General features: G+C 39.5%; 1 protein-coding gene across 4 annotated transcripts; it reads right to left on the bottom strand.

Moving 5' to 3' along the window:
* Positions 1 to 309: 309 nt before the first annotated feature.
* ikzf2 (IKAROS family zinc finger 2) lies at positions 310 to 27,389 on the bottom strand. Of its 4 annotated transcripts, none has more exons than XM_057336022.1 (8): positions 27,272 to 27,389; positions 24,432 to 24,480; positions 18,271 to 18,375; positions 13,160 to 13,351; positions 11,199 to 11,366; positions 6,606 to 6,743; positions 5,923 to 6,051; positions 310 to 4,432 (listed from the first exon to the last, which is right to left on the bottom strand). In XM_057336022.1, exons 2-8 carry the CDS (start codon positions 24,463 to 24,465, stop codon positions 3,696 to 3,698), a joined length of 1,503 nt encoding a protein of 500 aa, XP_057192005.1. In that variant the 5' UTR covers positions 24,466 to 24,480; positions 27,272 to 27,389; the 3' UTR covers positions 310 to 3,695. The 4 variants fall into 4 exon arrangements, with proteins under 4 accessions (XP_057192005.1, XP_057192006.1, XP_057192004.1 ...); XM_057336023.1 differs by having other exon boundaries at positions 27,222 to 27,366; XM_057336021.1 differs by lacking the exon at positions 27,272 to 27,389 and adding an exon at positions 26,392 to 26,810.

Raw genomic sequence — 27,389 nt, 5'->3', positions numbered from 1 at the left:
TTGAATAAAGAATAAACCTCCCTCCTCGCTCATTCTTTATCACCCAGTAAGTGTAATATCAATCTCTGGCTTGTTTTTCCTGTAACACTGCATGCGTGTTGTTGGTGTGACTTGTCACTTAAGCTGCTGAGTATGTTTGCAAACTAGTGAAGGACAGTGTAAAGGAAAGAAACGGCCTATGACTAAAACCACAAGTCCTCCAAAATGCCTCGGTCTCTATATTATGACCACATATGCTCGATACAGAATCGAAAGAGTAATTCACACGAGCAACAATATAAATGCGCACACATCAAATGTAGTTGAAATAAGGAAACGACAAACAGGTTCTGACGATGACTGAGTTTAATGCAGAAAAGCCCATGCTTCAAAAATCAACAACACAAATTTCTCAACGATTTCTCGAAGTTACAAATTTCAACTTTTAGAAAAAAATGTATATCAGTAAACCCTGGTCTTTCTTGTAAGATGGATACATTTAAAAAATATATTCATATAGATAGATTTGGATATTTGACATTCAAGTCATATATTACCAAACAATTCAATATTAATTCATTTCCTACACTTCCTTACAAATGCAGTTATTATAAGATTTTGACAACACTGTACCTGAGAAAACCCAAAAAAGCGAACCAACACACAGCAAAAGAAAACCCCCTTTCAACATGTTTACCAAAATATACTGTATGTAATTCACACATTTATTCACTTGTATATAAAAATACACTGCAAACCTTTTTTTTATACTGTTTGTAAGGTCCACAGTCCGTAAGAACAGGTAAAAACACTGTTCTCTCACAAAAAATAGATATGTACACAGATGAGAAAATAGCAGTCCCATACACTTTAAGGTAAAAAGTGAAACCTGACTTTAGAGGGCCGTTCTCGTAACTTCAAGTACTCTCCACTTTCCACAAGTGTGGACTCACAAGAACATGTTTTGTTCGTGTGCTCTTGGTTATTCGGTTGTAAACATAGTCTTACATCATTGTTTCCTTCACCTTGTTCCTGTTTTTGGGAAAAAAGTATAACATACTGTACAATAAGATATGATACTAGTTGTATAAAATGCCCTGGAGTTGTGGAGCACATTCAGCGAGCCTGATGATCATGCCTGCATGTGACACCAATCAAATAAAACGAAAAATAAAACGAAAAACACACAAAGATATTCATGCTTCACAGCAAATCAATTCTTCAAAAAGTTCCAGGAATTCAGAGACTGTGTGCGTGTGTCGTGATATTTGTTTTGCATGTAAAAAAGGCAAAGCAACAAAAACGGTACGTTCAAACAATACGAATGCGCTTCTATCAGAGCTATTCATCAGAATGTTTAAAGGGCATATTCACAGTATTTTGCATTTTTTTCCAAGCAGAAATAAAAAAGCGAAGATTTTCAAAGGGTAAGAAAACTACAACAGGCACGGCAAAGGCATTTAGGTTTTAAAGAAAGATAGTGATGAGGCTCTTCGAGAACCGACACAAAACGCTACAATGCGGAAAAGCTCATCAAATGTGCACGTGAGATTCTGACCGTCGTGAAGGCCGCAGTGAGCCGTCCACATTCATTAAAGCTGGATTCATGGGTTGTGCGACAGAGTGCTAATGTCACAATATTTACAAATAACAAAGAAAGAGATGACAAGGAAAGAAAAAATAAACCTTTTCAATGCCCTATAAACAACGCGAAGCAACTAGCGAACGATTCTCTGAACTTCACCATATCGAGCATGGGAAACTTTTAAAGGGTTGGGGGGCTGATAAATAAACCGCATTTGTATCTCGTGACGCTCCCGTGCAGTCTAGGTGAGCGATTAAATCTCGCCAATCTTTTGACATCAATACACATCAAAATCGCATTTGTCACGCCATCTGATTTTAAAGATCTGCTTTGTTCTGTTCATGAGAAACGCTTTTTTTCCCCCACTGCGCTCGTTTCTCTGTATCCAAAATGCGCTAACCAGAGCTAACCAGAATCTAACCAAAAATATAAGTGCGTATTTCAGAAGCCCTGTGAAAGCTCTATAACTTATGTGGCATGCGCACGTGTAGATAAGTTTCGGTACTGAAAATATACTCCGTACAACAACAAAAGAAATACGAAAATAATGAAAAAGAGTTCGCTTGGTTCTAAGCATTTGGTCTCAAAGCTGAACGAAGAATATATGGCAACCCTGTTGTTAAAGCATGGTGCAGCGGTTATATACTGTGACTTCTTTCCTGTTGAATCATACATACATGACGATACCGTACAGGCTACTGTGCGGCGACTAGCCGAACTGCACGCTGACCTTTGTTCGCTTTATCAATAGCATGAAAATAGCAGATTTTTGCCCAAGGCCTCAAGCTAACAGTGCAAAAACAGGTTTATCAAGGCATTTACAGTGCAGTTTCAGCCAAGTGCATAAGAGCGCAGGAGACGACAGAAACTGTGAATCAACAGCAGCAAAACACGGCGCGCAAACCTCATCTGTCAAAACATCTCTACGTACATGTTATATCACGTTTCATATTAAGATCTGTGAGACACAATGGAGATTGTCATCAACACTTCATCGAATTAAGTCTGTTGTTGTACTAACTTATAGTACTTGAGGGATACTTTCATAGTACGTATATCTTTAACCCTCATGTTCCGTTTCAGAGACCCTGCAAATTAAAAAGGGATTAAATGCAATGGCGGTTTTGCCAATTTATGTTACTTTGATTGTATTTATTAATAATTTGTATACTGGACAACAGCCGCATTTCTGAAAAGTTCATGCCTACTCTGTGATATCACATAAGTTTTCATTTGGTTTGAGAGACATAAATAAAAGGTTAATTTGCTGTTATTGATTTCACACAAAAATCATTGGGGTCTCTGTGGCTCCACATATAAAGACACAAAAGTCGATCATAACAGAACATGAGGGTTAGTGAACAAGGCCCGTCTCAGTAGAGTTCTGCTGGAACTTCACAGAAAAGGAACGACTGATGAGGATAGACGATACTAAGATAAAAACACTCCATCAAAAGGCAAATTGTGCCACTCAAAACATCAGCAAGGCACTGAGAAGCCACAGCAGCATGAAGCCATGAATTAAAGTCTATTTTTTTGTTCTGAACTAAAGCACTGTTTAGTTCTCAGTTGGTCCTCCGGCGTCGTACTTTGCTCTGTTTACCTGTAAAATCGATCAAGGTCCGTGAAACAGGAGTGACAGTATGGGTCGAGGTACTCCGATAAAATACAGACAACAAAAGAACTTCACAACTTAAGGTAACATATAGCTGCTCTGCTGGAAGATTCAGTACACACACAACAATAAAACCAACATTGGGAATGTCTATGTGGGTCGGGGGGAAATTAAAAATAAAAAGTCAAAAGCTATCAAACACCAATATTTCAGACATTCCAGAGTTGGCTGTTAGATTTAGACTTTTTCCACTCTGTCCCCAACAAACACCAGCAGGGTTGACACAAACTAACCAAAAAGATGTGGTGTTTGTTAGGGCAGCGTGAACGAGCCTAAACCAAACATTCACATCATAAACATACTCATCCCCTCACCAGAACAAAAATCTTCAAACAGTACCAAAATGAAAAGATTTCCATTGGACCCAAACCTTCATATATCTGCTCACATAATGCTTCATGTGAGCATGTTAGCCTCGTACATGCTGCGACTGCAGAAAACCTCTGCAGGAGTCTCTTAGCGAAAGGTGTGCTCCCCGCGGACGATGTGCGACGAGAACTCGTAGCGATCTTTGCTGCAGTGGCCACAGATGTTGCACTCCAGCGGGTCTCTGTAACCGTGGCAACCCATGTGGATGGTATACATGACGTGGTCCAGGAACAGAACGCGGCAGTGCTCGCACTGGAACACCCTCAGCTCCTGACCCTCCCGTCCGAAGACGCGGACCCCATCCCTCGCGGCGATGCGGGCGCCTTCGATCGCCCTGGCTTCCTCCGGCCGGCCAAAACCTGGACTGCATCTGGACCTGGGCCCGGTGCCGATGCTGAGCTTGTCCCGAGGGCTGCTCCGTGCCGAATCGGCCGAATCCTGCCCGCTGTTGCATGGTGAGCCGTCTCGGCCTGACTGAGGATTCTTGGATCTGACCAATGGGATCGCTCCGTTGGCTGGGTGCGGGAACTCGTGGTTAGCGTGCGGCAAGGGAGGAGCCTCGCGGCTGGTAGGCCGGTCCATGCGAGGGCCCATTGGGTAGACGGGGTGGAAGAGAGGGTTGACCATTGGTACCACCTCAGCCATGGATATGGATGGGTGATGAACGACCGGCCTCAGAGATTCAGAACCAAGGTAGTTGATGGCATTACTAATGGCATGGTCCATCATCTGGACCTGCATCAGCTCAGCTTCTTTTTCAAACTTCAGGCCCATCTCAGAGTACGTGTTCAGATCGGGGTACGAATAGCGAACCATTTTCTCACCTTAATAAACAGCACAGTTAAAAAAACATTAGGTTCAAAGTGCTTTCCATTACGATGAAATATCTACTTCTACTAACCCTGCAGTTTACTGTTTCTCTTGCATTAATGATGGAAAGCCCCGTTTGGAGACCAGAGTGCGAAAATTTAACCCCTGCATAATATGGATGCGGTAAGCTGCTCTGGCGTACACAGTAAAAGCAATGGCAAAGATACAGGTGTGCAAAAACCACAGAATGAAAAAAAAACTCCTACTCGAGAATTTTTTCTCTCTTTCACTTTAATACCTAGTAGATTTTTGCAGATATGAAATGCAACGTTTAAAAAATCTCCTTTGAAATATGATTTAGTATGCTTCTTCGATGCACTCCTGCTACTGTATATTTCTCTGCGACTCATTTAAGAATTTCTTTTTAGAATTATAAAACACGTTTTTTATTCTTTTTTCATTCCTTTAATGTGAGCTCTGCTCATCTTACGAAGAAACATTTCTTATAAATATAAGAGTAAATTCACACACACACACGCATGCGTGCGCACACATGCATGAACACACACACACATTTAAAGACCCCGTAGTATTTAAGCAGAAAACATCTGCATCTGATTCACTAACTACCCATAATCCAGTTTAACCACTATCAGTGCTAAAAGAACAGTTCACCCAAAAATGATAATTCTGTCATCATTTACTCACCTTTGAGTTGTTCCAAATATGTATAAATGTCATTGTTCTGATAAACATAGTGAAAGATGTTTGAAAGAATGCTTGTAACCAAACAGTTCTTGGCCACCAGTAGGAAAAATTACTTTATACATTTATTTTTCATAAATCACTTTTTACTACCATTGTAGTCAATGGTGGCCTAGAAATGTTTATTTACAAGCATTCTTCCAAATATCTTTCTCTGTGTTCATCAGAACAAAGACATGTATACAGATTTGGAACAACTCTAGGGTGATGACAGAATTTCTATTTTTCGGTGAACTGTCCCTTTAAAATACCACTGCACAACGAGTACACCAAATCAATGTATTCACTGTCATTATGTAACAACCACACGCTTTCATTTTTAAGACGACACCTTGTTCACAAATTGTCAACATATTAAAAAAGCGAATTCAGGCGTCTGGATCGTTGTGTACAGTCATAGGAAACAACGTCAGATTGCTGTAATCTGGTGCACCTTTAAAAATCTAACTGGTCTGCGAGACAGGGAATTGCCCCATGCAAACTGCATTCAAATTGTTTCTTGATTTGCGTTATTCTAAATCACATGTCACTAACTAAAAACAACAATATCATTCTGAGCGCGTTTCCGCGCAGTGTTATTATCACCACGTCAGAACTCGCAACAGCGAGTGCGTTTGTGAGATTGACGTTGGGTTTCTTGCGCCATGTGACCTGCCTACGTTATTAGCACCACTAAAACTAAGATCAATGTGTTGCATACAGTAGATTCAACCACACTTTCTGCTGAGGTGACACTCACCCACAAACTTCTGTGGCGTGGTACTCTTCCGTTTACCCACATTCATCTGCAGCCTTTCAATTACAGGAGGCCGGTCGAAAACCGGCATGCTGGGCGATTCCATGGGCCTTTGGTCCTTCAGAACATCCCCTAAAAAGATCAAACAGCTATGATTTAGGGAACCTCACAAGGTCTTAGGGAAGACTCTAATGTGCTTCATAAAGTATTTAGAGGGACAGTTCACCCCAAAATGATGTTTTTTATCATCATTCATTCACGCTTGTGTCATTCCAAACCTGTAAGACTTCTGCAGAACACAAAAGAAGATGTTTTGAAGAATGTTGCTAAGCAAACAACACTGGCCCCTATTGACTTCCATTGTATGGACGCAAAAACATTTCTCAAAATATCTTCTTTTGTGTCAAACAACAGAGAGAGTCATATACAAGTTTTGAATGACACGAGGGTGAATAAACAATGCAAGTTTAATTTTTTGTAAACTAACCCTTTAATCTCAAAATATTATCTGAATGTAGTTATAAAGGTGAAAAGTTTGTGTCCCTGTACAAATATGTTAGTAATTCAAATCATTTAGCTTCCAAGGAACAACAAAGCGATTTCTCAAAAAGCGCAAATTAAACTAGAAAATAAACTAGATTAACAAAGTCATCTCTCATTCTCAACGAAGCAGTCATGAGCCACACCTGGATACGGGCCAGGATTGGGAGCGGAGTCCACGCCGGCACTGTGCAAGTAATTATGACACCTTTCCTTGTGCTCCTCCAATGACGTGCGCTGTTTGTAGCTCCTCCCACAGTAGTTGCACTTGTGTGGTTTGCCCACTAAAAGTGACAATCAAAGAAAAGAAAAACATAAGTATTAGGAGGCAAAACAACTCATTCAGACCGCTCACACAACCGAGTTTCAGTCTCTGACTGAGTAACCCAGTGAGTGGGCACGTTCACAATTTGCGATGATGCAACCCAGGGTGAGCCGTCTTCGGCGTACTGATCGTGACGAACTCTGCAAAGAAACAACCCCGCACAGAAAGAAACCACTACAACGCCATGTGGAATATAGAACGACATGTTAGGTAGCTGCGTTTGAACAAATCAACATCTGTTGTTGGTACCGCACTCAAGTGATGACTTGGAAAGTCTCTGAAGTGTAAACAGAAGAGTGTTTCTTCTCAACCGGAGAGTGTGAAGTGATTCACTGTCTCGGTTCCACTAAGACTAGGTCAGTGCAAGGGACCAAACCTCCAAACAAAGAAGCAATAGGAACAAGCTTCGTGTCCTTCCACTGTGGGTGTGAAGGTGGCTGTGCGTAGCCTAGAGATGTTGCGGCCCGTGAGTTTTCCAGTAGCTAATGGAACCGTTCTTTCATTGATTCGTTCCACCTTTCATTCATCCATCGGCTGATTCATTCAATGATCCGTCATGTTTTTCTGATTCAGTCATCGGTATATCGCAGCCCACCGTCACATCTGCCTTGTTCTGTTATGTCAGCTTAAAACCTGAGAGAAATTGATATAGGCGCTGCTTTAAGCTCTGTGGTCAATCCTCTGGTGTAAGGGACTTTCAGAATTATTCATAAAGAGCGCTGCAGCGAAACAAACCAGCCTAGCGAATTGAGTCACGCTCCAGGCGAGCAGCTAACCAGCCTTGTATTGCACGTGAGAAAATAATGAACATTCACACCTGTTACTAGCAAGCCCGTGGGATTACCTGTAAAGTGTGCCAATTGTGAAAATACCCTGACGCTTTTCGGTAACCCTCTTCTAGGCACCGTAGTGCTTTCGGTCTGAAGCAAACAGTGAACGTGAGACAGCTACTGAACGAGAGCGTGTGGAGTGACCTTTCACATGTAGAACGCATGTTAAACAACATACACCGTGTGACTTTTGTGGGAAAGGATGGATTGAAAACGTCCGTCGCACAAAGCAGATTTGGTTCGCTTGGAATTACTTGACATTATGCATCATTAATGATCCGTTTCGCTGTCAAAATCTTTGCGTTTGTTTCCATCCAGTAGGGTCACAATAACATCTGTCAATATGCTTTTTTCCCAGAACGTCAACTTGATTTTATCATCATCAGCAATAAAATTCATGTGTGCATAAGGGAAAGTAAAGTAGTAATGTAGCTATTTAAAGGGACAGTTCACCCCAAAATTTTAAATTCTGCCATCATTTACTGTCCCCCGAGTTGTTCCAAATCGGTCTAAATTTCTTTGTTCTGATGATGAACACAGAGAAAGATATTCGGAAGAATGCTCAGTTCTTGGCCACCATTGACTACTATTGTATAGTAGGAAAAATGACAATGGTAGTCAAAAGTGCCCCAGAACTGTTTGCTTTCTTACATTCTTCAAAATATCTTAATTTGTGTTCAACAGAACAGTGAAATGTGTAAAGTAATTTTTCCTACTGCGGTAGTCAATGGTGGCCAAGAACCACCATTCGTCCAAATGATTCGTCCAAAATATATTTCTCTGTGTTCATCAGAATACACACAAATACAGATTTGGAACAACTTGCGGGTAAGTAAATGACACAATGTTCATGTTTGGGTGAACTGTGCTTTCATTCACACTGAAACAAAACAAAACAAAAAATACATTTAAGACATTGTGAATTCGAAATCAAGCTGAAAATCATCTCTATGACTAATAAGACATTGATGGGAATTCTCACCTCCTGTCAACTTTGAAGATTTTGCAAACTTGATAACTCGACCTTTCGTGAACTCGGTTTTTGATGTAATTATGTAAAGGTCAGGTAGTCGTGGGGCATACTCCTATAAGTCAACAGTTTAAGGATTTTTATATGTCAGTAGGTGACTGTATTGGAAACATTTTCACCTGGTGAGCTCATGTGTGGTCGCACTTTCAATATTTCGAACAAACATGAAGCTTTCACAATTTGGGTGTCTCCATCATGGGGCATGAGAAATGGTTTGATCGGAGACGTGTGAGACGACGTTTTGGGGGATATTGTGCATCCACACGTACAAATCTGTTGTATAAATGGAAACGAAAAAAAAAGAAGTGAATTGTTTGCTTCAATGAACTGTTAAGACACCTGCAAACTGTAAAGTCTGGGACAAACAGCATACCAATATACTGTGTGTTGGAAAAAAACATGACCTTTTATAAACTATCTGTACCAAACCCCTCTTGTGCCCGCCGAGCTCCGAACCCTGCAGGTTCCTGTGGCACACTTTGGACGATTCAGAAAAAACCCTCTGTAAGCATTTATTCAAATGCAAATACATGCAGATGGCGTTATAGCCCTCTAAACCGCATCCATTTGGGTTGAAAACAGGAAGCTGTGCGATGAGGATGACATTTCATTTCAAGTAACTGCCTATCAAAAGTACTTAACTTACTCAACACGCACCCATCTTAAACTACCCGCTCCTACAACCAAATGACACAACTTGCCTTTATTATTTTACAAAGGTAGCAAAAACAGCCAGAGCTAACCAAAACAGTCACCAACATTATGACACACGCCTAAAACCATGGAGCAATACATGATGTTTCAGTTTCACAAAGTAATCGTCTTCTCCAGCACATCTGAAACAAGTCTGTGGCATGCGTGCATGCGAGCGTATGGATGGCGACCGTTTGTACGTTATGCTTCCTTTCGACTTCCCTGGGCCGTTCGCCACCAGTCCACCTATTGCCAAGGTCTGAAAGATGCACAAAAAGCCGTCGGACCAGCCGAGTTCCTCGCATTCCTCTCCAGCTGAGGTAGCTGATGGGAAGGCGGTTGGGTCGCTAAGGAGTGGGGATAGACTTGCCCTGAGCCACATTGTTTCTGAAGTCCTTGAATTACTCATTAAAATGACTCGAACTACACCGTGTCTGGCGCTGTGGTAGAACAGACCTTTCTTGTGGTGTATCCTTACGATGCCTATGGAAAAGGATATGCAAATGATCTATTGCATCTCATTGGCCGCAAATGTTTAAGTACTCAACATCACGATTTCACGTAGGCTTTGGTGGTAAACGCTCGCTCGTTGACATTTGATATCAATATGATAGACCACAACACACATCCACCACAAACTTTGCATAGTTTGCTGTTTAAATGATGGAGAATCAACACCATCAGTCAAAAATGTGGACACGCCTACTTATTCTTACTCATATTTTGACTTTTTCAAAGAAGTCACCCTTTCCCTAGATTACACCTCACACTTTGGGCATTCTCTCGAACAACATCACGAGGTGGAAACTTCTTTAATAGCATTTGAAAACAGTGTTAAAGGGACAGTTCCCCAAAAATGAAAATTCTTTATATTTTACTCAGTCAAATCCTTCTTTCTTCTGCACAACACAAAAGAATATATTTTGAAGAACGCTGGTAGCCAAACAACAATGGACCCCATTGACGTCCATTGTATGGACACTAAACCACATTTCTCAAAATATCTTCTTTTGTGTTCTGGAGAAAAAAAAGTCCTACATTAAATGATTATTGGGTGAACTAGCTGAAGTTTTTAGCATATATGCTAGACATTTGTTGCGTGCTCTTCCAGTCCAAATCATTCAATTCTGTTTTCTCTTCCAAATAATGTTTAACAAGACCAATTTTACACGTTTATTCATAATCTTTTAGATCAAATGTAACACAAATCCAATCGAGCGTGTGACTGGTACTGTGCGTGCATGCGGCATTCATCCGCTCTCCCATTACGACCGTCAGCGGATATCTGAAACCCAAACACGGCTATGTTTTTAAGTAATATTTCAGACCTTCTGCCCACAAAAACAGGACACCACAGACATCAGCCGCCTGGCCTAAAAACTGCTCTATCCCTGCACTCAGATCAGAGCTGCAAAACAGGAAATGACAAAAGACAAAAAAACACTCGATTAGAATGATAGGCTGGTCCTGCTCTCCCTATGCATCTGAACAAATCCGTCCATGAGCGACAACTCGTCAAGTCCTGAGGCGAGCGCTGATGGTATCATCTGACCTGGATCTTCAACACTAGACATTGATGGTGGGCTGATATGAAAGTGGGTTAGACACTGTTGCCTTACCAAAGCGACATTTCCCTTTGGTTGACAGAGAGCATTTCCTCTGGCGGAGCGCGAGGCTTGCAGTCAACACAACAGCGTGTCCTAAGAGGTCTAACCGCAGTGCTTACTAGACTGTCTGTACACATCCCCCTGAGCCGTCCCGGATACAGGACAGGACAGATGTGGTTGGTTTTTCCAGCTGTGAAGCGCTATCAATTTTATATTCAGTTATCAGTTAATGTTCTTACTAAAAGATGTCTGACCTGAGTGTGTGCGCAAATGTCCGGACAGGGCGTCACGGCGACGGCACGCGTAGTTGCAGAAAGGACATTTGAAGGGCTTTTCTCCGGTGTGCAGCTTAATGTGCCTCAGCAGGTTGCCCTTCTGAGTAAATGAAACTCCACACTGGTTACATTGGAATGGCCGTTCACCTGATGGATAGAGAAAAAACACGTATTGAAAATATAGTACTGTTCAAACGTTTAGGGTCACTCTTTCATTCTTTATTCATATTTTTCCCACATTTTAGATATTTTTCCACACATTCCATAGCAAAACTATGGAATAACACAAATGTAACTATGGGAATTACTGTATGTTGTGAGAAAAAGAATCAAACCTTATTCAAAACTTTTATTCAATGTAATCAATGTTATATACTTCTGGCATTTCTTTTCTTTATTCAGAAATATATTTAATTGACTTGTTGTGCTTCATAACTGGTTAATGACAGTCATGTGTTTGTTTACTTTAACCAGCTTCCCACTTATTATGGGCTTCTATCTGCTGTTATTTTCATTATTTGGTCCAAGTCACAAATTTTAAAAACATTTGTTTAACCGAATGTTTTGCAATGAAAACAAATATACACTGTATGTTGGCACGATTATATTTTTCTCCACAATTAATTTCAAACAGTCTTCATACTGTTTTATGATCATTAAAAAACATTGTAGTCAAAAGTCCCTAAACCTTTACATGTACTGTATACATATCGTCGCTGTCCTTCCAAAACCTCGGATGTCCTAATTCACTGTTTTTCAAAGAATGGAAAAAACTGTATTTTTTAAATGATTAAATACTGTGTTGTCAAAGTTGAAAAGCACTTGTTAAATCCTTTTTATTGGTTAGATACTGTATTTGCAAAACCCAGTGACTATAACATAAAGCGTGACTTATAACAAAGAAAAATGTAATAAATATGGAGATACTAGGTTTCCGAAGGAAAGCTTATTATAAAAGGCTTTCAAAATTAGACATTACATTTCATAAATAGTCTCTGATAGATTATTTCTTATGATACCATGTAACTTCCATCACTGCGATTTTCACCCACTGAAGTTTCAGCCAGCTCAGTTTCTGTATGTCAAAGATAGCCGTCACGTCTTTACTAACTACTGTAAGCCTCTGCAATGCAATCTGTTCAGTTTTTGTTGCTGTTTTGAATTAATTGGATTACTCATGCATCAGACCTGCAGTGTAAGCACCTGCTCTAAATATAGCTCATTACTCTCAATCAAAGGTTTGGTGAACACATTATCCATCATCTGTTTTTCAACCCCACCTACTGCAGGTCAGCAGGATGCTGCCGTGACTTAACCAAGTAAAATTTGCTCTCATTGTGTGTTGAGATAAAGACTTGGAAAAGTGAAACATGAGCCCATCCTGCTATCGTGCCGTCAGGCAGTATCAGCGTCAGCCATGGGCTCGAGAACAGGTTATGGAGGATTCCTGGGATGTTTTCCCTGAGAATAAGTCTTAACTATTGTCTTCTTACTGAACAGCGACTCTCTCCACACCCTTTTAACACTGAAAAAGGAAGAACGCGTGAGCGACAAAGCCTTGGTCACGGCATGGTATTGCCATTTTAATGGGAAGTCGGTGAAATGCGTTCTGTCGAAATTTACACGAGAAGTTTCACAATGAATTGGGGCAGACGCTTAAAATTTGTATGGTTAGATTATTAGATTAAAACAACAAACCCTTTTTATACAATATAATTCTGATCTTTTTTATTTTTGTATTTTAATTTGATCTTGTAGATTAACTTGAATGATATTAACAATCTGGCAACCATTCAAAAAGTGCAGTTGATCAAATTCTTTCATAGCACAGAGTGAAAAATAAGTATATACATTATAATCTAAACCTTGACATGACTCTGGGAAATGTGTAACTTCTTGTTTTCTAGATCTTTTCAAATATATCACACTATTATACTCACCATTTGGCTGTCTTATTCCTATTTCACTTTGTGCTTCTGCTCCTGGCCCAGCATCTTGAAGGTTGTTTGGGCTGTCAATCATGGGCTCCTCCAATCCAGATCCTTCCTCCCCACTGTGGCCAGTCTCATCTGGACCAACCGGCTGTCTCTCTGCCTCTTCTTCAGCACCTTCCTCTTGTTTGATTGTACGGGCTGTAAGAAAACATTACATTCATAGCATTACATTCAGTTTTAAATCATGTTTTTTTCAATTCAGAACTATTAAGTTATTCAAAAATATACTAATAATGCAAATTATTAATTAAACAATTGGGATACCCCTTTCTATAATATGATAAATATATGAATACAATTTTGCTTGATTTATTGATTTTATTGGTGGCTTAAAAGGTCCAGTCAGTGACATCTAGCAGCAAGGTTGCAAATTGCAACCAACCCCTCACTCCACCCCTCCCTTTCGAAACACTATAACCGCTGACAGAACATGGCGAATTGTGTCGCGCGGTGTATGTAGATAGAAATATCTCATTCTAAGGTAATAAAAACATAACGCTTCACTGTGTAAGCTCTTTATACACCTCTGAAGGCATAGCTATGTATATTATATTGCATTTCTATCTATAGATCATCCCAAAAATGACACACTGGGCCTTTAAAATAAAAATGGTAGGGTAAATGTCTTATAAATATGAAATTATAAAAAAGAAGAGAAATTGTAAATAAAAAAGAGAAATTGTTAAATGGGATGTTGGAATATGCTGTGGCATAAGCAAAGCAGTTGTGTTGCACATTATGTATAAAAAAGTGTAATATTACCAAATGTATTTTACTCAAAATTGATAATTCTATCATTGTTTACTACCATCTGCAATACACAAAAGAAGATATTTTGAACAATCTTGGTAATCGAACCACAGTGCTACCCATTCATTTTGTGTCCATACAACAGAATTCAATGGGTACCATCGTTGTTCAGTTTCCAACATTTTAAAACATATTTTCTTTTGTGTTCTGCAGAACACAGAAAGTCATACAGGTTTGAAATGGCAAAAGTGTGATTAAATGATGACAGAATTTTCATTTTTGGGTGAACTATCCCTTTAAGAATTTGTTCTTATTTGACATATAGACCCTAAAACTTATTTCCAAAAGTATTAGAAAAGCAATAGCTCCCATAAAGACATCCAAATGCAATTTAATGACAATGACAGCATTTCTTTTAAAATCACTGGTTACTATGACAGCACAGTGACCAAGAAATCTGTACGCCAACATTACAACAGCATTGGGATTATAGCAACGAGAAAAAAGTCGTCGCAGCTGTAGTCTCTAGGGGAGCACAAACAGGAGGCAGGTGGAGTTAAACATGACTGACGGTGGGAGACCGGGTTTAGACCGGTGCTTTGGTCTGGACTGAGTCGGAGAGTCCATTTATCTTTGTATGCAGGCTGTAGAAAACCTCCAGGGAGGCCACCCCCACTCGCTCAGATACACAGAGCGTGACAAAAATAGACATGCAGAAGGGATGCATAAACACATAGCGACACACGCAAAAGCCCGGCCCGCGACTTTTCCATCTCAACCACGCATGCACCAAACTCTCCAGGTTCTCTCGGCAGGTGGAAAAAAGAGCAGGCGCCTTTCTCCGCCATCCGGACAAACCTGTTTGTTTTTGTTTTGTTTTGTTTATTTTACCACCAGTATAATCTCTGGGCGAGAGCTGGACACTAAACTTTGAATCACCCCTGTCCTTCCCGTTCGTGTGAGTGTTTTCCCTCAGGTCATCTGCTCATCTTTGACTATTAGTATACAAGTATGATAGAAATCTCTAATCCCTCAGGTCAGTAGTTTCAAGCTTTTTAGACTACACTTAACCTCTATATTTAACATCTTTTTAAAACCAGTTTGACCTGCACAGCTTTTAATCCTGGATTATGAAAGGGGTTAGATATGGAGATATATACGGTATACAGATTTAACAGATCTTTAAGACAAAGTACCCTGCTGAAAAAACAAAAGAAACCATCACAGAAATTTGAATGGTTTCCATTAAAGTACCATTACGGACCATTAGCTTTTTCCATTAAAACCATTACAAAATTATTTTTGTAGTGTGTTTTAGGCATTATTCTAATAGGATTAATCTTCCAGATAACAACCCACCAATAGAATCCAGCACATACCAGTAGACACAATTCCCATTACAACCATTAAATGATCATTATTATTAACATTATTATTGTGTTTTGGGCAGGGTTCTATTGTTTTTTTTTAAAGCAGGGTATGAAACAGCCTTAGTTTTAAAAAGTTTTAAATTATGTTTAATTTCTGTATTTTAGATAAATACATTTTGCTGGTTTGATGAAGTGAGAATTATTCTTGCTGTATGTTTCATAAGATATAAAGTGATAAATCACCCCAAAATAAAATTCTGTCATCATTTAGTCACCCTCATGTCATTTCAAACCTGTATGACTTTCTTTCTACCGCAGAACACAAAAGAAGATATTTTGAAGAATGTTGGTAACTGGCACCCATTCACTTGCATTGGTTTTGGGTCCATACAATAAAAGTGAATGGGTGCCGGTGCTGTTCGGTTACCGACTTTCTTCAAAATATCTTCTTTTGTGTTCTGCGGAAGGACGAAAGTCATACAGGTTCGAAATGACAAGAGGGTAGGGAAATGATGAGAGATTTTTTATTTTTTGGTGAACTGTCCCTTTAAGACGACTAGAGCGGATGGACAAACATTAAAACACGTTGGATGCACATCACGCGCTGTTTTGTCCAAACAATGCTATTAACTTCCAAAATATGCAAATACAAACATAAACCCAACGATAACAAATGTACAGAGTTAAATTCAGAATCCTGACTGCTGAAAAAAAGTAGAAATATAGAAAAAGATAACTCAGGATTGCAGTTAATCCGGGTTAACAATATTGAGTGTAAAGAGCCATATCCAAGTGCAGCTGAACTCTATAAGATAAAGACCAGCATGCCGTACATTACAGCAGATCAAAAACAAGTTCTTTCAGTGAAGAGATGCTCTGTTTACGCAGAGAGACATGCAGGTTTTGAAAGACCTGTGTTGTGTGGCACAGCCGAGCGATAACCTTCACTTCACCCACTGGCACTTCCAGCGAAGTATTACATGCGTACTTGCCTACCGTTGCACAAGAGATCTTCACTTTCTAAGAGACGAATCAATCTCACAGAGAATAAAACTTGCTCTACTTGCAGAAAACGCTGTGCAGTCATCTCATAACACATCATAATCTTTTGGCACATGTAACTCAATAAATTCACACAGATAAAAGTTAATACTGTATTACCTCACCGTGTCAAGATGACACTTTCAAACTGGTGCAAGAAATGCTCTGATACTCTCCGTCAAACATCGATCTTTAGGAAAGAGCCGCCTGTGTTTTAATATGTCCTCTAGCATGCACATTATGGAGTGTCTATGATGAATGCGCTGGAGTGAACTTGAAATGGTTGCCGGGACAACAAACAGAATCTGTTAGCGTTCTCATCCTCAACTGATCAAAGAGGATGAATGGAGGCACGACACACACACAAACGCACACACACACACACACACACACACACACACACACACACACGCACACACACACACACATGTCTGGTTTACTATCTCCGTGGGGACAGTCCATAGGCGTAATGTTTTTTATACTGTACAAACTGTATATTCTACCCCCTATCCCTAACCTAAACCTAAAGATCGTAGAACACATTTAGCATTTTTAGATTTTTAAAAAATATTGTTCTGTACAATTTATTAGCTTTTTTGCCCCTGGGGACCTCAATTTTGGTCCCCACGGTGACACGAGTCCCCATGTGTTGGTGTGCAGTCAGGTTTAGGTCCCCACCGGGATATACAAACATGAACACACACACACACACACACACACACACAAACAGCAGAGCCGGTGGCTAACAGGCTCACACAAGAGGTGCAAAAGCAAAGCATGCATGTATTATTTTTAGTTGTCTCTGGATATTAAAGTGTTTTATTCAGTCATACACGTTTGGCACAGCATGAGGGGGAGTTAAAAGTGAGAGATTACATGTTTGGATGGACCATCTCTGTATTCTGGAATATGAGTCATTTAAAATCACAGAAAGTTACACACTAAAAATGTGGGTTTGGTTTAACGCATGGTTGGATCAAATATAGACAAACCCAACCGATCGTCCATATTTGACCCAACCTTGGCTTAAAACAACCCAACATGTCTGACTATACATTTTTTAAAGCAGATTACGGTAAAAAAACATTTGTGCACAGCCTTCGCTTATTACTGGTCATTATGGGGTTAACTAAACTAAGAGCGTCGTTTGGACTTCTCTTTACCCAGTAACTTGTTTCTCAACCTCCTACTGTATGCAACATAACCAATAAATTACCTATGAGAACAATCTAGATCTGGGATTATGCTCTGTGTCTCCATCTTTCAGCATCGTGCGCTTCCCTTTTTTTGGTATGCAACATCATGCTGACAAGCCCTCGGTCTAACCATCGGTTTGCTTTGAGGAAGGGCCTGGGCCTATCCCATCAGATCAGAAATAAACTTGCGTCTATTTTTTACATTTCAAGATAAAGCCTCTTCCTCTGTGCCCGGCATGCAGATGCTCACTCATGTATTTCTCCTTTTTAAAGACTCAAGACTTAAACATTTAGAATTCAAAGACTTAAACACAAAACACACAGCATCCTCCCTGTTCAAAATCATTAAAGTGACAAATGACCCAAAATTAAAGTTCTGTCATCATTTACTCAAAAATTTGAGATTTGTTCCAAATCTGTGATTTTTTGTTGTTGTTCTGATGAACACAGAGAAAGATATTTCAAAGAATGCTTGTAACCAAACAGTTGTTGGCCACCATTGACTATCATAGTAAGAAAAATTACAGTGGCCCAGAACTGTTTGCTTTCTTACATTCTTCCAAATATCGCTCTCTGTGTTCATCAGAACAAAGATATTTTCTTGAGGGTGTGTAAATGAAGACAGAATTTTTATTTTTGGGTGAACTGTCCCTTTAAGTGTGGAGGGGAGGTCATTACAGAAGATGACAGGTTGACTGACCGGCAGGGGAATCAGGACTTTGGGAATGCTGGCCATTGGGTGTGTTGGTCGACAGGTCCAGCAGCATTCTTGAGTTCTCCTTCCTGGGAGAGCAGTCGCCGTTACCTAGGAGACAGACAGAAACAAGTGCATTGAGGACATTGCCTTGTTGAGGCAGCGCAGCTCTTGTGCTTCAATACTGCTGTGAACACACAGATCAGCACAAGCAGACAGTTCAAGGAACAGCTTTTATATAAAATCCACGTTGATGGAAATGGAGGTTCAAGAAACTCAGAAACACTCCTCTGCCTTTACTTCCTACTGAAATCTACTGCTTAATTGATTATAATCTGTTCTTGATACAATACGCTCTAATATATAGTATATATTATCCTGCTAGTTAAAACTCCAATACACTTCCCACTGTTACTCCTGTTAATAACTTTCCTTCATCAGCTTTACCTTATTAAAGTGATAGTTCACCCAGAAATGAAAATTCTGCCATCATTTACTCTCTTTCTCCCGCAGACCACAAAAGAAGATATTTTCAAGAAAGTTGATAACCAAACAGCGCCGGCACCCATTCACTTCTATTGTATTGACACAAAACCAATGCAAGTGAATAGGTGCGAGTTAACAACATTCTTCCAAATATCTTCTTTCGTGTTCTGCAAAAGAAATAAAGTCATACAGGTTTGAAATGATGACAGAATTTTCATTTTTGGGTAAACTATCTCTTTAAGTACTCTAATATTCTTCCTTCTGTGCTTTGGTTTGGTTTAATACTTGAATACAGTTCCTGCTGAAATACTACTTAAAACTCAAATATACGAACATATTATACTATTATACTACCCTATAATTTCTTCACTATTATTTTATTGTTAAATATTGTTTAATATATAGTACCTACATTACGGTTTAAAACTGTTTACTATTCAGTTTGAAAATAGAATATGCTTTAAAAATCGTTTAAAACTCTCGTTTAAATGAGGGCTGTCACGATATCAGATTTTCACAACACGTTATCACGGCCAAAATAATGCACAGTGCTGATATTATTGCGATATCTATTGATTTTTTTATAAAAAAAGAATGATCAGTCAGTTTCTTTAATTTAGTTTACTTTTTCGCTTTCTTATTCTTGGCCAATAAATGAGCGATAAATAGCAAGGCGGAGACAGAGTGTTTGTAACCATTACGGCTCTAAAGGGAAAACCTTAAACAGGTGCTGTATAATTTATGATATTATTATTACATCTGTAGTGTTAACTTAACACAATATTGATACAATATTGTTTACTTTTCATTCATTTCTATGTGCATTGTAGCTATTCATTCATATAACTTATTTTACAATACAATTTCACCGATACCCTGGTAAAGGAGAGCAACATATCCTCCTGGTCTTCAGCTGTGTATACCCTCAACCGCTTTTAGCACCCATCTCCGTTACCAGAGCTGAAATTTCTCCAGGGTCAGTGACTAGCTCAACGCTTCAGCCGTGTGCCATCATCTCATGTGCGGAGAGCTTGTTAAGCTTTCAGCCACATCCTTAAGATCCAGATAGGATTTCCTTGTCTCTCTGCACCCGAGCTTTGGGAAATAATACAGCTTCAACGCGCCCACTCAGGGGGACCGAATCCTGCTCCCTGATCCCATTACCCACTGACCCCTTCAGAGTCAAACACTCAATACAACGGCAACGACATTAGACAGCCCTAAAAGTTTGCATTATGCATATGCAACCACCGCAGGCGGTGTTACGGCTTATATCATTCCCTAAACTCTAGGCTTGTAACCGGAACGGTATGGAAAGTTCCTGGAATGTCATAGTTAAACTGTGTTAATATTGCTCATCTATAAGCAAAGTCCCTCCTTAAAACCGGTTTGTTGGGTAGCGCGCAGTAAGCGCGTTGAACAAGAGCGTGTTTTAAAACTATATTTTGGCCATTTTGTGTCCTTTTTTAATCCGAAAGCTGGCTAGAATGATTATTAAAACCTATCTAGAGAAGATTCAGGAGAGTGCCTCAAAATGGTTTATTGATATGTTTAGTGTCAAGTTTTCTGAATCTAAAGCAGGACTTACAACAGACTGATTTTTCTTGACAGTGCAGCTTTTAAAACTGACAGATTTGAGTGCGATACAAACAAATCCAATTCAAAAGGATTTTCAGGTGTGTGTCAGGGGACAGAAGTGAGATGGAAGCTTTGAGGTAGGCTGATATCTGTGCTGTCACACAGCGGGACAGACGCTGTCAGACTGACTGAGAGAGAAACTACAGCCAATGACACAATCCCAGAGCTCGTCTCTAGTTACCGTGCCGGGGTTGAGGGAAATCTCAGGTAACCGGCAGTCCCTTAGCAACGGGAAACAAGCAGCCACTCCGATTTGACTGACGGCCGAGGGGAGGATTTTTCCATAACAGAGCCGTGTGTCTGATGGCCTCTTGGGTTAGGTGAGAGTAAACCAAACTCTGTACAGTAGTGCATAAAAGAGCTCTCCTATCACACATACTGTAATACAATAATCTAGGGATGTGCGAAATTGTATTTTAATAATAAATTAGTTAGCAGGTTGATTGAATGACTAGTCGTCATTGCCCTGTAAAATTAGGATCATATCCACAACTTGAAAATGTGAAAACACTGAAAAGTAACAATTCTGTCATCATTTACTCACCCCTCTTGTCATTTCAAACCTGTATGACTTCTTTCTTCTGCAGAAGAAGATATTTTGAAGAATGTCGGTAACTGAAAAACGGCGGTACCCATTCACTTCTATTGTATGGACACAAAACCAATGCAAGTCAATGGGTGCCGCTGTGGTTCGGTTCCCAACATTCTTCAAAATATCTTCTTTTGTGTTCTGCAGAAGAAAGTCATACAGGTTTGAAACGACAAGAGGGTGAGTAAATGATGACAGAATTTTCAGTTTTTGGGTAACTATCCCTTCTTGTTTCTGAAATATTTTGTAGAAAAATTCAAACCTGCCAAACGTTTGCCTCTATATCGCCATCTCTGCTTGAAACATAAAATTGCAGGATATGTTTCTATGTATCTCTTCGTGGGTTGAAGTCAAAGGATGTGATTCTCAAACCCGACAGCTCAAATTATAAATCATCATTATAAGCTTACTGTTGCTATCAGGGTAAGGTAAGGACATGGTTCTAAACATGCACTTTCTTAATGACAGATTATTATTGACTTTCAACCCAAAAAAGATACTGATTGCAGCTTCGTGTGAAAATATCTACCCCCTTTCCTAACCAAAACAGAGCTGTAATAAATATCACACCTTACAATCAAATTAAGAATCTCTGACGCGCTTTTTCTCTTTCATGAGTCTGCAATGATTCCACTTGGTTGTATTTTCTTCTCTACGAATCACTCTGACATTCCCACACTGTGGGATGACGGCCTACAGCGCACTGTTGTTATTATAAAGGCTTCCATCTGCCCCCGGGTAGTGATGCATGCTGAAAATCCGTAGGCCCATTGAAGACTACAGGAGTGACTACAGGTCTGGCCTGAGACACTGCTGAGTCAGAATTAGATCCCAGTTCACTCAGATCGCTCAGTGATGCTGCTCATACACCGAATCTGAGAAGGGAAGGCAACCTACAGACCGGACTGTTCCATGCACAGTTTTAGCGGATCGTCAGGGAAAATAATCAGGGCGCGGCCTACGAGTTAAAATATGACGGTTTTCCGGATTAAATCAGGTTTTCGATAAGAAAAAGTGTAGGATGGGACCCAATCCGTTTTCTATAGCCTCGGTATAGGGTAACAGAACTGAGTCTCACGCCAAGAGCTGAGAAACACACTGGACGTCACAGAGATGACACATAGATGGACAAACACATTTAGGACCAGATTTACTGCATTTTTTACTTGCGGCAGCCCAAAAGCCTCTTTTCACGTAAAAAAAACTACTGCCGGTATTTACTAAAGACACGCAGTGAAAATGATCGCTGAAAAGGCGTGGACACGGCTGTTTTTGCGACGGACCTTATTGCATACGCATTTGTAGGAGTTCTTCAGACGCAAACTTTATGGGAGAAGAGTATTTAAATGAATCACGCAACGCGATTTACTAAGGTATGCACTCGCCATTGTACTGGTATTTGCGCCTTTATTTAACCCCCCAAAAAAGCATAGCTGTGTCCGAAATCGCATACTGTGACAGTACGTACTGAATTTGAATAAGTACCTACCTATCGACCGTTAAAACAGTACTGATAAAACTCATACTGATTCTCACCTACTTTATAGTATGGAAGTAGGCGATTTTGCAAGCAGACGCTGCACTAATTTGTGCTCTTGGTAGATTGTGCCCCTAGTTAGAAAATCACCCACAAAATATCCCACTCCCACACTTTTTTAAAATTGACCTCTCACGCTATTTTGCCCTGTTTAGTACATCTGGCCCTTACTGTTCACTTTTACTCACAGCTACGGGCAATTTCACAGTCTCTTATTCAATTGACCTACATGTGTGTCGACTGCATATACGCATGTACACATATAAGTGCACATTAAGACCAGAAACATGTACTATTAAAAAACGATTAGGGTTAATATTAGTACAATCAATGCCTGAAGCACATACTCAATAGACTGTAACTTTCATGACCGTTGGAAATTGTCCTAAATATGAAAAGCACCGCCATACTGTGCAATAATTATCAATAAACTAAACAGCTCTTTAAAGGGCAATACTGATAGGACGTTGAACTGATTTGTACATCACGGTTGCCAGCGGCTCTATTCCAGTAGGGAGCGGGCGGAGCTTAAAGGCCGGTTCTGCACTACAGCAGTAACAGACGAAAAAGGGACTTTTTAACAGGATCAGTTCTCCCTGGAAAGAGAGCGATTGGTCGTGGCATGTTGTAGACGCTCAAGGTTGAGCTTAGATCAGGTTTATCCTGTCTGTCTACACACCTCCAAACCATCCTTCCACATCAAACACAAAACACATTCCCACTCACGCTCCTTGCCACCTGCCTTTACTGAATTGCATTTCTTTAAAAGGATATTTTCAAGTGGACACGGTCGTATTTGCATATCAATAGCACACACAAAAGGTTATGGTATTGGCTTGTGATTTAAGGTGGATGAACCAAAGACCGACTGCATACAAAACAGAAATAGAGCTGAAGCGAGAACATCACCTCGTTGAACTATTCCTAAATCTGAGATATTCAACTGCTAAGACTCAAAATGAGTTAGAAAATAAGAAAATAAGGAACACGAGACGCTTTCCAATAAACGTGACAAGCAAAAATATTGAAAACATATCTGACGTGTGAATGAGCATGCATTCATTGTTCAGATTGTAATTAAACCTTCTGAAGGAAAAACATCTCGGGAACCAAGTTAAACGGTAAACTTTTCTTTTTCCAAGACACCTGCAAAAATGTAGAGATGAACGACTCGTTATCAGCACGTTCCATCTGAGGGAATCTGCCGAGGGAGGTAGCAGGCAGGAAGGTACCACTGTGCACCTGGTACTAAAGCCCCGTCCAGATAACAGATCTCAAGGCGAGCCAAAACTAAATGCAGTTAGCTTTTCAATGGGATCTTGTGTGCCTGTCTAGTGTACTTATTTAGTACTAGGTGTACGACTGCAGACGCACTCCCACAGTGTGCTGCCGGATTTAGATAGCATATCTAAAATAGATGTATAAATCAATGTGGATGGATAATAATAAAACACGAAAATATTTGCACGATTCAAAAAGTTAATAACAGATGACCTTATTCTTGACTCAGTTGGACATTTTGAAATGCGTGCATCTGGAAAACATTTCTTAACAATTCTTTGTGGAAAAGGATTACTTTTCAAGAAGTAAGGAGAAAGATAATGGTCAATAGGTGTAACTGTAAGGTGAAAGGTTCAGCTGTATATAGACCCACAGGAACAGACAACAAGGTGATATAATATAACCATTATGATGGCGGAACAGCTAGATATTTTTAGCTTGATGATGTTTGTGATCTCGTTGACTACAGTTGAGTTACACGGAATCGCATTTTTTTTATTTCACTTCAACAGACAATACTGACAAAACAAAACTTATTCGCATAACATTTTCGCTAATTTTGATCAACGTTGACAATTAAACTACTTTTAAAATCATTTTAACACGTTTTATGCTTTCTTGAATAAGAAAACTTACTTGCAGTATAGCCATTCGATGCTTCCATGTCCATAGTCGGGGGGCAGAACTGTAAAATAAATACGAGACCGTAAAGATGAAGGAATCTTTATTATTTCACTACACACTGTAATGTCACAATTGCCACTTTACATTAAGCATTACTGATAGTAAATATATAAATACCCAGTAAAATCTAGAATGTAGTAAACAATCAGATCAGAAGTCTTTTGAAAACACCCGATTAACCACGAAATTATAAAATAATTCAACTTTAATTGTTTACACTGCACACTGTTTTTCCTTTTTATATAATTTTCTATCAAGTAGGTAATAAAGTCTTGTAAACTCGTCACTTCAAAACATTTTCAATGTTACAAAACCGGTACACAAGCATCTCTAACACACACAAGCAACGGCATAGTTTTTTCTCAATTTTAAACCTTTTGATTCTTTGAGTTTTTAACTCTTTTGAACTATGTGACTGTCTAGATCAACAATACATAATTGTATGCGCATTTGGTGTATTAAATACAACATATACATTTTCTTGTTTAGTATTAGGGAAGTAACAGATAAAGTGATAACTTCCTGGTTGGGCAAAAATCATACATGCAAATACAAAAAAGTTGTTGCCCCTCACTAGAAGTAGCAGTTATATCGGGCGATTCCAGCTGATCGCTCTGCTAGCCAGAAACATTATATTGTTAATCAATGGTGTAACATATAACGGCTGGGCTTCATGTTTAAAGAAATACATCAAAAGCTTGGAATAGATGAAAAAGAGCTAGTTTTATGTTAATCATAATCACCGGGTTATGAATTGAATCACATAATATTTTAGAACTGACTGGGGAAAAGTAATTTTCACTGATGACGAGGGATTTAATGAGAAATTCCAATGACGTTTGTGAAGTACCATATAAAGAACTATTGCATACTCTTTGTGTTTTGGTGATGGAAAGAAAGAAAAATGACTCAATCTACATGTGTACATTTTATCTACAGCCCTGGACCCAAATTATTACAAAAGGTTTGAAATTAGGTAACAATTTTTTATAAATGTGAGGCTATAAGGCACTGACAATAATCTTTGTAAAACACTTATCTTCGTTTAAGTTTAAACCTATTAATCAGCTTATTAGTAAACGTATTTATTACTAATGTCAATAAAGCACATACATTTCTTAACTTGATGGAACATTAAACTAAAGAATATTAAACAAAATTTTGATTTGATGCTTTTACAATGTTGTCTAACCATTGTTGGCATACATACATTCAAAACAATGCAATATACACAATCCATAAAGCTTAGACTTAAAAACAACATGTCCGTCAAGCTATTTTTTGGTATATTCAACTGCCCATCAGTACACAAGCATGATGAAACTTATATAAACCATTTTTCGTGAAAAACCATCTTTAAGGAAAAATCAATCTCTTTACACAATATTCCGATCAAAGCTTTCTTAAATTTCAATGAATTTTAGCTGAATTCATTTGTAATGTAAAGTCAACTTTAAATTGAAAACAGAAAAAACAATTAAACATTGAGGAAATTATAAAACAAATCTTAGAGGTTGAACTCATGCGCGCCCTTGCACGTCTCCAGGGGCCCCAGCGCGCACACTGATCACTGCACGCGTGTGCGCACACTGACAGCCGACTGTCCCCTTCATTTAGTACATTACACTACTGTCCTCGACCAGTCCCCCACTGCTAATGTGTTTCCTCTAATAACTAAACTCCTGTAATATGTTTTGAACCGACACTGGTAGGGTTTAATATATTTGTTACGCGGTAGCCTATTTAGTATAATACTTTCTGGTAAAAGAAATAAGTTTTAACGACCAGAATATCGACTTTTTAATTTATTTTAAATACACTGCCTAAAGAAAATATCTATAACTTCAAACAAACAAAGACGTTACGAAAGCTACATATTATAAACACGATTGCAAAAAAAAAAAACGTTTACCTTCTTTGGTCTCCCCCCTGTGAAAACGCAAGTCGTCCCAAGAAGTCCTTTCGTAAATGCAAAAAAAACTGGTTCAATTATTTCCAATGGCAAAGGTTTCAGAGGCTAGTGCAATGATGAAGTCCTCTGACTGTCATGTTCAGCTGGAGTTCATATTGGCCACAAACAGGGGACGATCTTGCACCAAAACGAGAAAAAAAAGTTAGGAAGCGAGTTGCTTGTTGGGTTTGTATGGTTTGGTGACTTCCTTTGCGCCGAACAAGCCCGTCAGCCTTTCCATTTCACACGCGTCTACGCGCTTTCCCTCGACTATTAGATTTCTTCCTCTGATCTTAAACTGCTTCAAGTGTTCATAGAGAAGTGAAACCTGCTCAACACCTGGGTCAATCGATGTCAGGCTCGGGCGAAAGAAACACTCAACTGGATCCACCGGTTCCAAGGGAATTAAGCCATAAATAAGGAAACGATGGGAACTGCCTACAATAGGCTCACAGCCCAAGATTTCCACCTGTCTGAGACTCTATCAAAGGTTGTGGAATGACAGTATGCATACTTTCTTTATGCATCACGTGCAAAAACCTCACGAATTAGCGTTTAGACACACAAACCGATAAAAGACTATTCACTTACACATGCGCGCGTGCACCCGGCAGACGCTTTATGCCAACTTCGTTTTAATGCACAACAAATGCGGCATTGTTACGAGCTACGAGCATCTACGTGGTATTCGGTTAAAGAGACACACGAACAGTTTCGCACCAGCAACAAGTGATAGCGAACCGGTTTTGGACCTGTCAAACCCACAATATACCGACGCTCGTATATCTTACCCTGATAACTGCTCCAGACCATTACATCCGCATTGGTCATTTAAGGTTACCTTTAACAGCGCACTTCCATCTCATCGGATGTGGAGTTGGAGGCAGTGTAGTCTTCACACAGCGACTATCATCCACTGCAGTGCGATAGACCCGCAGCAACAGTTATTCCTCCATCTT

Source organism: Triplophysa rosa, linkage group LG6, assembly GCF_024868665.1.
Source record: "Triplophysa rosa linkage group LG6, Trosa_1v2, whole genome shotgun sequence".
Taxonomy (NCBI): domain Eukaryota; kingdom Metazoa; phylum Chordata; class Actinopteri; order Cypriniformes; family Nemacheilidae; genus Triplophysa; species Triplophysa rosa.
The sequence above is the reverse complement of the archived record's forward strand: the minus strand, read 5'-3'. Positions and strand labels throughout refer to the sequence as shown.